Consider the following 12,927-nt stretch of genomic DNA (forward strand, 5'->3'; position numbering starts at 1 on the left):
AATGACAAGCATCGAAGGTAGCCCCTCCTGTCAAAGAATTGTAATTGTCAAGTGGAGCTGCAGCTTCCTTCAACAAGAACCCCCCATCATTGATCTGCTCCTCTGGACTGTAGTAAGGCTTCATACAGATGACATGGGTAACACCACTCAGCTTTTGTTTCCTTAGTGCAGCGTCACAATCCTTCACTTCATCTGTGACATCTGACAAGTGACAAAGAATAAGCTATGGCCCAAAGTATCACTTTAGCAATTTTTCTGATGATCCCACTTTCCACACAGGTGTAACAATCCCTACCAAGTCTACTGGTCTGTTTCTCACTGGCCAGTGCTTGGCATTATGAAGCTCCTGGTTCTTCCCACGTGTATCCAGCATCCATATGTGAATCAGCTGGCTTGCTTCTTAGGTCCTGGTGATGACGCATTCCATGTAGTCATCTTAAGCATTGCACCGTTCAAATAGGAGCTATGTATCTATTGTCATTTCAGCCTTGTGACTGTGGACCAGAAACAATGTTTTGAAGCCTGTATTGCCTTGCTTTTCTGTGTTATAAGTAAATGTCATGACAGGCAGTATTGTACCCCAGTCTCTACATTTGACATCAATGTACATTGAGAGCAGGTCTGTTAATGTCTTCTTCTATGAGTCCATTTGTCTGCAGTTGGTAGGCCATTTTCATCCTGTGGGTGGTGTCACAACATGAAATTACCTCTGATACTAGTCTTGACTGGAAAAGTTTTTCCATTATTAGAGATCACGTATGGAGCTCTGTGCTTCAAAATTATGTCTTCTACAAAGAGTCTCACAATTTACAGTGCTTCATCAGTGAGCACAGCAATGGTGACACCATATTGGGTGAGGTAGTTAGTGCAGACTATAAATCATTGATTCTCATCTGTCAATTTTGGGAACTGCTCCAAAAGGTCAATTCCAATTCAATCTAGTAATGCTGCTTTGGATGGGTTTTGTATCGAATGTCCTGGAGGTAACTGCAACATGCACTTCCGTCATTGGCACTGCCTACAGTGGTTCACATAGTATCTAATGGACCAGTAGAGACCAGGCCAGTGATATCTGTGTATAATTCAGTTTAGATTCTTCACAAACCACAGATGACCTGATGATGCAGCACAGCAGAAATACTTTAAGCTAGCTGGAATGACAAGCAACCATTCCCATCCCACTGGAGCACAGTTCCTCTTATCAATGACCCATTTATTAATCAGAATTCTTCTTTGATCAGTTTCTCCTCCTCCAAGGCTTTTTTTTTTTTTTTTTTTTTTCCTTTTTCCTTTCAGCAGCAGTGTCATTTAGCACAGCAATGACTGATTTCATCCATGATGCTGTGTTCCCTCAATAGATAACTTGAGAGACAGTCAGTGACCTTGTGTTTGTGTCAGTTTTTGTATACCACTGTGAAGAAACACTCTTGAAGCTTCACTCACAAGTCGAGCCAATGGATTTTTCAGGCTAGTCAGATGGCATAGAGAATGAAACACCTGCAGCTGTTGTTTTGATGTTATTTATTACACAGAACCAGTTTTGGTGACTCAGTAAACCAACTTCAGGCCTTAACTGATGCAGAGAGGGTGAACTCCCAATTGTGGACACCCCCCTCACTCTCAGTTAAGGCCTGAAGGTGATGTACTGAATCACTGAAACTCGCTGCTATATATAATAAATAACATCAAAAAGGATGGCTGCAGGTGTTTTGTTTCATTATGTAAGTGAATGGCTGAAGTCCCACAAACCTTCAATCAGAAGGATCAACATATGAAAGCATAGAGAATCATTGTCCATCACAGCAGTGAATGGTTTGAAAAAAATGTGGCTGGTACGTGTTGATGGCCAAATCAACTGCAATGTATTCATTCTTGGTTGTAGAGAAGTTCATCTAGGACTTGGAAAGTACTCAGAAAGCATAACATAATACCTTTCCAGCAAAAATGCACTAGAACTGCACCTATTCCATAGCTGCATCAGTGTGAAGGTCTGTCTCGGCATTCTCGTCATACATTTTTATGGCTGGATATGACATTAATACCTCCTTAAAAACAAAGAAAGATATTTTCTGTGCCTCACTCCAAGACCATTTGCAATTTGGTGTCTCCCTAGATAAGTTTTTTCAAGGAATATGCCTGTATGAAAAGTGAGAGTATTGACAAAAGTTACTAAAGCACTACTTTGGGCTGTACCTATGACAGAACAAAGCTCTTCGAATCTGTTGTTTTAACAGAATGTAGTCATAATCTTATTCTCAGGCATCATAAGCAGTCACAGACTGTGCTAGACCAGAGCTCCAGACAGACGAAGCTATTGCAGCAAGCACACATAGTAAAGACTGCTCCGAATGGTTGTTTGCCTTTGAAGACATTGTTATCCTGCTGTCAACAATGAGACAAGTTCCAGTCATCAATCTAAATGTTCAGGTACATTGTGGAACTTTTGTTAATTGCAAAAAGCTACTCTGACTCACAATAGAAATTACATAGCAGCAACAATCATAAGGACAACAGGTGGTCAAGGAGAACTTTAAACTCCGCTCAAACAGGCCATGACCAACTGGTTGCCCCGTCGTCCTCAGCCCACAGGCATCACTGGATGCAGATATGCGGAGGCATGTAGTCAGAAAACTGCTCTCCCAGCTGTATGTCTGTTTATGAGACCAGAGCCACCACCTCTCAATCGAGTGAATCATCAGTTTGCCTCACAAGGGCTGAGCACACCCCACGCACCAACAGTACTCAGCAGACTGGATGGTCACACATCCAAGTGCTAGTCCAGTCTGACAATGCAACTGACAGGAACCGGTGTTACCACTGCAGCAAGGTCATTGGCTTCAAGAACTTTGGATGACATCAACAAGTTCTAACCAAATTATTTGGCAAGCCATTCACTGCTGTGATGGATCACCATTCTCTATGCTGGCTGACTATGCCCATAGTTTCCAATTGTGACTTTCAGCACAATCACTTTCATACTGCTGGACACAGTCTTGTTTAGCTGGCGACTGTAAGCATTCAACAATCCAAAAAAGTCTTTCAGTTGTGTAGGGCCCTGTCAGGTTGGTCATTGATGAGATTTCCTGGAAGCTTGACATCTGTCCATGGAAGATTCTCATTTGTCACATCCTCCCCTCCATAGGTGGTCACCTTGATTAGCTTTCCTGAACTTGGCAGGTAGGTGAGTGGCTGGTATCATTGTACAGTGACAGCAAAGAGCTCTGGCATGTTGGGTAGTGGTTTCATGTAGGGTACGGCAATGGGCTGTTCCTACACACATATATTTTGGGATGAACTGTGACTTCTTGTGACATTTGTCATCCAAAGTTCTTGACATCAATGTACATTGAGAGCAGGTCTGTTAATGTCTTCTTCTATGAGTCCATTTGTCTGCAGTTGGTAGGCCATTTTCATCCTGTGGGAGGTGTCACAACATGAAATTACCTCTGATACTAGTCTTGACTGGAAAAGTTTTTCCATGATTAGAGATCACGTATGGAGCTCCGTGCTTCAAAATTATGTCTTCTACAAAGAGTTTCACAATTTACAGTGCTTCATCAGTGAGCACAGCAATGGTGACACCATACTGGGTGAGGTAGTTAGTGCAGACTATAAATCATTGATTCTCATCTGTCAATTTTGGGAACTGCTAATGCGGGATTATCCGCCACATAGCCAGTGCTCATGCAGGGTGTCACTGGCTGAGTGATGTAGCACAGTTCAGAAAGAAGTGGAGAAGATACTGCAAGATGATATTATTGAATCTTCAGAGTGTACTTGGTCCTCTCCTGTGGTCCTTGGGAAGTAGGACAGCAAAGAGTGCAGAGTGCAGAGTATTTCTGCATCAACTAATGACGACTCAACAAAATCATGAATGAAGAAGTCTACTGAATGCTGTGCACTGATGGCACCCTAGATTTCTTGAGAGGAGCAAAGTATTTCTCAGCTATAGTCATGCAGACAGGTTACTGGTAGATCAAGGTCAATGAAGCCGACAGGGAAAATACTGCCATCATAACACCTAGTGGCTTCAATTCAAGGTCGTGTGGTTTGAACCATGTAATGCCCCAGCCACCTTAGAGCATATGATGGTCTATCTGCTCCAACAACTCTCAAGGACAATGTGTCATTGCTATGTGCATGACACTGTCATTTGTTTGAAGACATTTGAAGAACATTTAATTTGCTCGACAACTCTTTTGAAGTGTGTTCAGACTGCAGGCCTCTGCCTGAATCTGAAAAAGTGCCTCTTTGTTGCCCAAGAAATAGAAATCTTGGGGCATCTAGTTCATGGTGATCCACAGAAAATAAGAGCAGTCTCAGATTTTCTGACTGTTAGGCACACTAGTGACGTGAAAAGATTTCTTGTAATGTGTTCATACTACTGATGATTCATTAACAGCTTCTGTGTCAAGACAATCTCTTGCAACAGCTACGGTAAGGAGATGCCAAATTTTCCTGAAATGAGGCAGAAGGAAGGCACTTCCTTGTTCTTAGAGAAATGCTAACATCTTCTCCAATTATAGAACTGTTTATGATAATGCTGAGACAGAACTTCACAATGACACTCACAGCTTATGGGATAGGTGCAGTACAGTTCAGATTCAGGAAGGTGTTGAAAAGGCTGAAAAGCTTGGGGTTTCCAGAGTACTCTTCAAATCTGAGAAGAACTACTCTACAACTGAAAATGGGTGTGGACTGGTAAATCCATTGGGTCATCTGGTGAGATGTGCACTGAAAAACAAGATGTCCAAGTAAAAGTGCACTTTTACCAAACACACCATGTCATCCTATCTGTTTTACTTGATGACTGGTCAAATCATTAGAAACATTTCATCGGGCCCTGTCCAATGTCTCCAGAAAATACTGATGGATGCCTGATGTGTGACTGACTTGCTGCTGATTTGGAATCCATTGGTCTGCTGAATATATGGACCTCAGGAACGATGTCCTACTTTTATTCTGTTTCTTGTCCATGTAAGCAATGCATTTTACATTATCTAATTGGAGCCACTGTGATATGGATGAGTTGTAGTACTTGGCATCTCCACCAAAAAATGTCACATCATACTCACAATCAAGTACAAATCCATAATTAGGGTTGTCAAAGAAGTACACTACTTAGTATTGAGAGTACATTTGTTATGGACGTCAAAGACAGACAGAGAACTGCTCCCTGGATGGACATTTATAAAACACTGATTATTCCAGAATATGAAAACATTACAAACATAAGAGATTTTTGAGAAACTTAAGAATTGATAAGTGCTAAATAACAAGTATTTGCTGGAGACTGAGTCTGGACTGGCAACCCGCAGAACAGCAGCCTGTGATGCTAATTTGTACTTCCTTCTGCATGCAGCCCAGCTCACGGCAAGTGATGTCATGAAGGCTGGATATTCATACTCATACCAAACACTTTCTATGTGATTCTTTTACCAGTCAGTGATTTGAGACTTTTTAGTGTTCCTTCCCAAGAATGAAAATCAGATTATATTTTGTGAATGTGGTGCCCCAACACTTGTTAAGTATTTTTAAAAAATAAAAAATAAAACATATGCCAAGAGCTGATAGTGAACATTAGGATGGATTTGATTTTTAGGTTACTAGATGACTAGATGAAACAGGTTGTGACAAAAAAGAATTTATTAGCAGGTCTTGGCAGCTGAACTATGGCATCTTTTAATTAAGTCAGTTTTATTACACTTGTATGAGAAAAAATAAAAATAAAACTTACTTAGTACCTGAAAGTTAAATTAATGCCTTACTCTGTTTGCTTCTTTGAAAGAATTTGATGGTAGTAACATGGAATATGGTATAAAAGTGAATTGTATACCTGAGTTAATATTATAAAATTTTTAATTATTACTTCTACTATGATACTGTGGTTACAGAAACTACTTATGTTTCACGGTAATACCTTGAATTTTCCTTGAGTATAGTTCCTATTACTTTTTAATTAAAGCCTAGAAAATCTTACGGAGAACAATATTTGCACCCTTTACCCTAAAACTCATCGTTTTCCTTAGTAATTACTTTTTCACTTCATAGTTTATACAACAAAGGATTTATTACACTAACAGTCTATATTATTTTGTCCACATCTTTTCCATACATCTGGCGTGGTGAGACACTCCGTACCATCTTTTCTCTTTCTTCTCAACTTTCTGCCACCTTCTGTTTAACTTTAAATACTTGCTCAACCAACTAAAGGGAAAAAGAATAGATACACTTTTACATGATTTGAGTTCAATATAACTTTACAAGACCTGTATTTAGGTAGATTTTTGATTTAAGGCCACAAAAAGCATCATATTATTTTCCAGTGTCCTAATAATCAGCAAAAGTGTCCCTCTAAATTATAAATGGATGACAGACAAAAATATTCTATCAAGACAAATGATAGGTTTAACTTTACATTTTCTCATTATGTCACTAACTGGAATGAGAAGGCATAGGTTCACTGAACATGCACTGAAAACTTATCAGTTACATTCTGCAAATGAAGGTATACTTGGATAACATAATAAGAGTGATACTTGCCTGAAGATACCGTTGTACAACCATGTGTGCAATGACCTCCTTCTGCTCATTTTCAATGAGTACATCAAGGAACTCTATATTTCGTCTGTCAGTAGCAGTCAGAATGCGGCCTGCTGAATCTGACCCAGCAGCCAGGGCCAGCAGCTCTGTTGCCATTGTCTCACACTGCTTACCAGCAGCTATCAAGTCTTTAGCTCTCTCTTTCTCCTGTTACAGGAATTTAAAACACATTTTAGTACCTAAATTATGTACTTACAGTTGCAGTAAAAATAAATTATTTCATTTAACCAAAAATAAATTATTTCATTTAACCACTAAGATTTCCGATACAAAATAAGAATCATACAGCCATCATGAATGGGATACTTCATGGGGTTGACCAGGCACGTTATCAGTAAGTTCCTTAGCAACAAGTGAATGTTGCATCTTGTGTGCCTGTTTAGTGAGGATGACTGCAATGAGCACACACTGAGTATGACTTTGCATTTATGCTGCTGATGAGAGAAGAGAAAGGATGGTGGCATATATCCTGCTTCCATTGAATAGCATCAGGTGTCACCAAGCACATAGCCCTAATGCAGCTGACAGATTATAATCAACAATGTTGCATACCACGAGGCTATTACTGACTGTGAGGTTTGAAATTTAAATGAAGACAATGGTGCATGTCAGGTGATCGGAAATTATGCACCACCAAAGCTTCTACATTACTGGTAAAATGTCAGTGATATAAATTTCTTCCTCTCATGTAATGTGGCTTGCACATGCATTTATACTGCTTCACATCATGCACCTGCTTATGCTTGGCAATGTGTAATTGTTTTTTAATTATGATGTTAACAATTTACATGAAGCTAAATCTGAAGATGATGAAGCATTAGAAGAAGAAAATACACATTTGAATGATTAATGGAAAATCTCATATAAAGATGTGAAACAAATACTAACAAAGAGATAGAGGGGCTGGCCAGTACTTACCTCAGCTCAGTACAGCCGATAGATACACATAAAACAGAACCGAAAATTTACATTCCTAGCTTTCGGAACAAATGTTCCTTCATCGGGGAGGAGAGAGGGGAAAGAAAGGGAAGAAGGGAAAGGAGATTCAGTTACTCACAACCCAGGTTATGAAGCAACAGGGAAAGGAAAATAGGGAGGGTAGCAAGGATGGAGGCATTGTTGTCAGAGGTTCCCTCTGACAACCATGCCTCCATCCTTGCTACCCTCCCTATTTTCCTTTCCCTATTCCTCTGACAACCATGCCTCCATCCTTGCTACCCTCCCTATTTTCCTTTCCCTGTTGCTTCATAACCTGGGTTGTGAGTAACTGAATCTCCTTTCCCTTCTTCCCTTTCTTTCCCCTCTCCCCTCCCCGATGAAGGAACATTTGTTCCGAAAGCTAGGAACGTAAATTTTCGGTTCTGTTTTATGTGTATCTATCGGCTGTACTGAGCTGAGGTAATTACTGGCCAGCCCCTCTATCTCTTTGTTAAAATACACATTTGGTAAGAAAAAATGTTAATCACAAGAAGGGTTCTACTGGAAGTTAATACCAAATGAAAATCTGGATAAAAGACTAAAAATACGAAGTTCAAATGCCATCTGAGACAGCTGTAACTTGTATTGAAAATGTATTTACCATATAGTGCATGGAACTGGAACTTATTCAGCCATAAAATGGCAAATGGAAACACCCGAAAAATGAAACTGATGTCACGACCAAAGGTGGGGGATTCTGAGTCATGAACTGTGATGGCACTGTACCTAAAATAAGATGTCATACTGTTTCATTTACTTAGTCTCTTGTGAATTCAGGGGGTGGTTAAGGTCCATATAAAGGCAAATGCATCACTATAACTGAATATAACTTCAACTGTATCATTTACATCATAGAAGTAAAACTTATGCAAGAAATGTTAGCCGTTAGATGAAACTATACATTTTCATGGCCAGCATCATCAAAGAAAGTTAATTATGGGGATGCTATCATACCATATCGTAAAAGAAATGGAACTAAACTGGAAACTTTAACTGCATTATGACTGTGTGTTGTACAGTTTGATAGAGGTTGCCTATCATCAACTTATCAACATCCTGAAATAGCTCACCATAACTCTCCATCTTGCTAGTATGATATGTCTGTGATGTACCAGTAGGAAATAAAGGCATAATTTTGTGGAGAGCTTTCCAACAGTAAAAAATTATACAGATCACCATTTTCTTAGTCCAAGACCAGTTCAGGTTTATAAAATGTTGGTACTATGTCATTCAATTTTGTAACAGGACCAGAGAATGTGAGTGCAATGATTTATCCCAGTAGCCCTTGTTTGTTTAATGTACACATACAGTATTCTTTATTTTATGATGAATTAACTGGTAGCAACAGCACGAACTTCTTCAGGGTGGTATAAAGTTATATCACTTCTAAAGGGCTAAAACAGATTGTTATTTCCTAGTATGAAATCAGAAATATCTCTTCTTAACAGACCTTTTGGTAGATTTTTAGAACAGAAAAACATCCACACAAAGTTTTGTAAGCACTGTAACTGCATTTTATTATTTTTAGGTGATATTTTGGATTTTTATATCTTATTTATACTTAAATGTTGATTCGGATTGCAACAAGTGAAAAACTCAAAGGAAATGAGTATATGACTGTTGTTTACATGTAATAATATGAAGGTGAATCAAATAAAAACAGGATTTCAGTCCCCGATCATCAACAGTTGGTAGGACTGGACCTGCACTTCTAGTATTAATGGATGGGGCCATTAGGAGTGGGGAGAGCTAGCCATTCCATACTTCCAACAGCTTCGTCAGTAACACTCAAAATGTCAGAGCAGCAGGTGCACCTCCCTCCATTGTTAATGCATATTTATAAAATTTCTTGCTCGTGAAGGAGTTCAAACAACAGAAGTGTTCAACAAATTGACTGCACAGTTCAGTGATCAAACACTGTCAAGGATGCATGTGTTCATCTGCCATAAAGAGTTCAAGGAAGGTCAAGAACATGTGGAAAATCAGCAACAGGATCATCACATAACAGACAAAAACATTCATGTGGTGTGAGAGATTCCTGAAGGTGATTGACAGGCTAGAGTATTGGAAATTGCAGAACAGGTCAGAATAAGTTATGAGAGCTGTCAAGCAATCACCACAAATGACCTGCAGTTTCTACAGTGTGTTCCAGATGGATCCCTTGCTGTAAATCAGAAGTTGAGATGTCTGGAGGTCTGTCAGAGGCTTACAGCAAGGTTTGCAAAAAAAGGTGGTGCATTTTTGAGTTGGATCATTAAATGTGAGAAAACGTGGGTCCTTCACTATACTGCCGAATCCAAACAATCCAGTAAGGAGTAGCAGAGGACTGTCAGCTAGCAACACACAATATTACTGCGAGCTGTTGAAGAGGGTTAGGGATGCATATTGACGCAAAAGAAGAGACCAACCACTTTCACTGGTCATCGTCCTCTGTGAAAATGCCAGGGGCCATACACCAGTTCTAAAGGTCTCCACACTACAGGAAATGCACTGGGCTCAACTTGATCATCCTACTTGCAGCTCAGACCTACCAATCTGTGATTTACATTTGTTTGGACTTCTTAAGGAAGTTTTGGGAGGCCACTGATTTGAAGATGACGAGAGCGTGAAGGAACTTGTACACAATTGGCTCCTGGTGCAACAAGCTTCATACTGTGATGCTGTGATGAAAAGCCTTCCTTCTCAATGGCAAAAAACATTTCTAAAGTGGTAAACTACGTGGGAAAATAAATTTTTGTTTTTTGCTAATGAATTAAAAAAAAAAATCCCATTTATATTTGATTCACTCTCATACAATATGAACACAGTTAATATATAAGATCTTGCTGATGACTTGTATTTGAGTGTTAACAATGAACTTTTGGATAAGAATACTACAGTTACAAACGTTTTGATTCCTTTAAGATGATGGTTGCATTTTAAGTCAGTAAAATAGCTTGTAAAGAAAACCTTGGAAACCAAAAACATATGGAACTCTGATTAACCTGTTTGGAGAACCTATGCCAGAAATGTCAGTTAAACATAGGATATAATGAATGAAATGTTTGCTACTGACAGAAAAAAATTTCAAGACCTGAAGCGTCCAATTAGCAGATGAATATATTCTTGAACTAGCAAGCAAGTTTCTGTCTTAATGACACTGTAATCTGAATGAAGTACAAATAAAAAATGACGTGTACAACAGAGTTTCCGACAATTTAAGGTACATAAATTGAAAGTTTCAACTGTCGGATTACCTTGGGCTATCGATGATCCATTTGTTTTGACACAGTGTTCAGTTTTGCTACAATATCTAGATTACCCTTTAGTCTAACATTAAACTGTTACACAAAAATGCTGTTTCTTAATAATTCTGTTTCTATAATAGGCCACTGTAGCAAAAGGGGGTGCAGGGAGGAGAAAAAAACTGCCAAATAAAAGTAGCAAGGAGTGACCATCAGATCCCCCAAATATAATTATAAGAACTGCTGACCTACAATAAATTTTCTAGTGTGTTTCAGATTTTTTCTACATTTTTTTTTTTTTTTTTCAAATTGTGAGCACATGACATCACATTCAACCTTCCATTTGCTTTTGTATTGTAATACTCAAGGAGAATGATAGGAAAGGATTCATGAGTGGACTTATGTGCTAATGTCTGAAAGTTCCTCCTGGAGGAAAACAACATTATTCCTGTAAGTATCACAAATAAAAAGTATGCTGAATTTTCATCAGCCAGTAATTGAATAATATTCTAGATTATAAAAAGCCATATTTCATATTTTATGCTAAATTGATACATGCTGTCCATCATTATATTATTTTGTAATGTTAGGTATATATTATACTGTGTCAGTATTATAGCTTATTAATTCTTTTATGTTTAAGCACCTGTGAATATGAATTTGTCTTTAAAAGTAAGCTAATAGACTCACCTTTGTAGAAAGTACAACAAAGATATTTGACAATTTAGCTGCGGTGTCAACAGGAGCTGGTGACACTAGGATGAAGTCTTCAATTGTTTTGTTGTTATTGTTTTTGCTGCATATCATCAAGTTGTAAACAAACTGAAAATTTAAGAACACATTTATAGTGTGGTATGCAAGAAGAAATATTATTGTTGTGGCTCCTGTTTTTTTTATGAATCACAGTCTCACTTTACATTATTACAATGCTCCTCCTTCACTCAAGTGATCACAAATTTTGAATGTTCATGATGGATTAAAAGTGATTTCTGGGTCACAACGTGAGGTCAATGGCTGCTCAACCAAGTAGTCTGTGCATACCTCACACACTGACTCAAAGCTTCGACCTGTCACCAAACATATTGCCTTGCAAAATTCAAACTAACTTTTAATCAATCATGAATTATCAGGCCAGTAATATAGTCTGCTAAGAATAAAGAACACAGATCTGTCAATTGTAAAAAAATCAGGAGAGATATTCAAAGCAAAGTTTCCTAGTACACTGAGGTAAGCATAAATATTACATTCAATTTCACACCTTTATTGTTACAAGAATTGCACGAAGACCATAGAAATTAGCACACTGTAAGCTGATACCATACATTACAATTACACCTGATAATTACATCTTACACACAAGAAAAACATGCATACATGGGTACATAAGCAAATATAAAAATGATCTCTTATCTTTTAAAATCAGAGCAACATTTTATATTTTGAATTTATTCTTCAGAACAACTGGATTAAATGTAAAACAGATAGTAACATCTTACTATGTTTTTAATAATCTCAAAAGAAATGTTTCTCTATTATTCAGGACTATGAAAATGATGGTGGTTGAGTCTTCAAGGGAACATACTGGTAGTCATCAGTCCCTAAGATCACTTGGTGCTTGGTTCATAATATTATTGGAGTGAGAGAAGGGCGGCACTCTCCTGCTGGACTGGAGGTAAGCCAGCTGACTGGAATTAGTTCTGCAAGTCAAGGGAAAGAGATCATTCGTGGGGAATCTAAGAGTCTACGGTGCTATACTTGTAGGAATGCCACTGGTCTACAGGAAGTATAGGACTTGGCACGACCTCAGACTGGTAGTTAAGGTGTGAGTGGTATTTTCCTGATGGTTTTATTTTCATCATTGCAAGTATTGGTCATAACCTGTCTTATTTCCATAAAATTATAAAGTTTTGGGGATATTGCAGTAAGGAGAGAAGTGACATCATGGCCCCTCCAAGCTGGTGTTGTGGAGGATGGCACTCCTACCTCCACCCCAACCCTTGTGTGCACCTAGATGGGTCGCTACTCTGGTATCCTGGCCTGGTGAGTCTGAAGACCTGCCAGAAGTCACGGAACTCTGTAACAGATGCTAGGCAGCACTGCAACAGCTGCAGGTGCTGGTGTC

At 38.7% G+C, this 12,927-nt stretch overlaps 1 protein-coding gene across 1 annotated transcript in view; it reads right to left on the reverse strand.

Annotated features, from left to right (window-relative positions):
* The window catches only part of LOC126416840 (serine/threonine-protein phosphatase 6 regulatory ankyrin repeat subunit A), a 448,195-nt gene that overhangs the window by 113,947 nt on the left and 321,321 nt on the right, over positions 1-12,927 (reverse strand). Inside the window, exons 15-16 of the mRNA XM_050084723.1 lie at positions 11,496-11,627; positions 6,544-6,750 (exon numbers count right to left, since the gene is read on the reverse strand). Coding sequence (XP_049940680.1) covers positions 6,544-6,750; positions 11,496-11,627 — 339 coding nt within the window. The remainder of the gene's footprint in view (positions 1-6,543; positions 6,751-11,495; positions 11,628-12,927) is intronic.

This window comes from Schistocerca serialis, chromosome 8 (genome assembly GCF_023864345.2).
Source record: "Schistocerca serialis cubense isolate TAMUIC-IGC-003099 chromosome 8, iqSchSeri2.2, whole genome shotgun sequence".
In the NCBI taxonomy this organism is placed as follows: Eukaryota; Metazoa; Arthropoda; class Insecta; order Orthoptera; family Acrididae; genus Schistocerca; species Schistocerca serialis.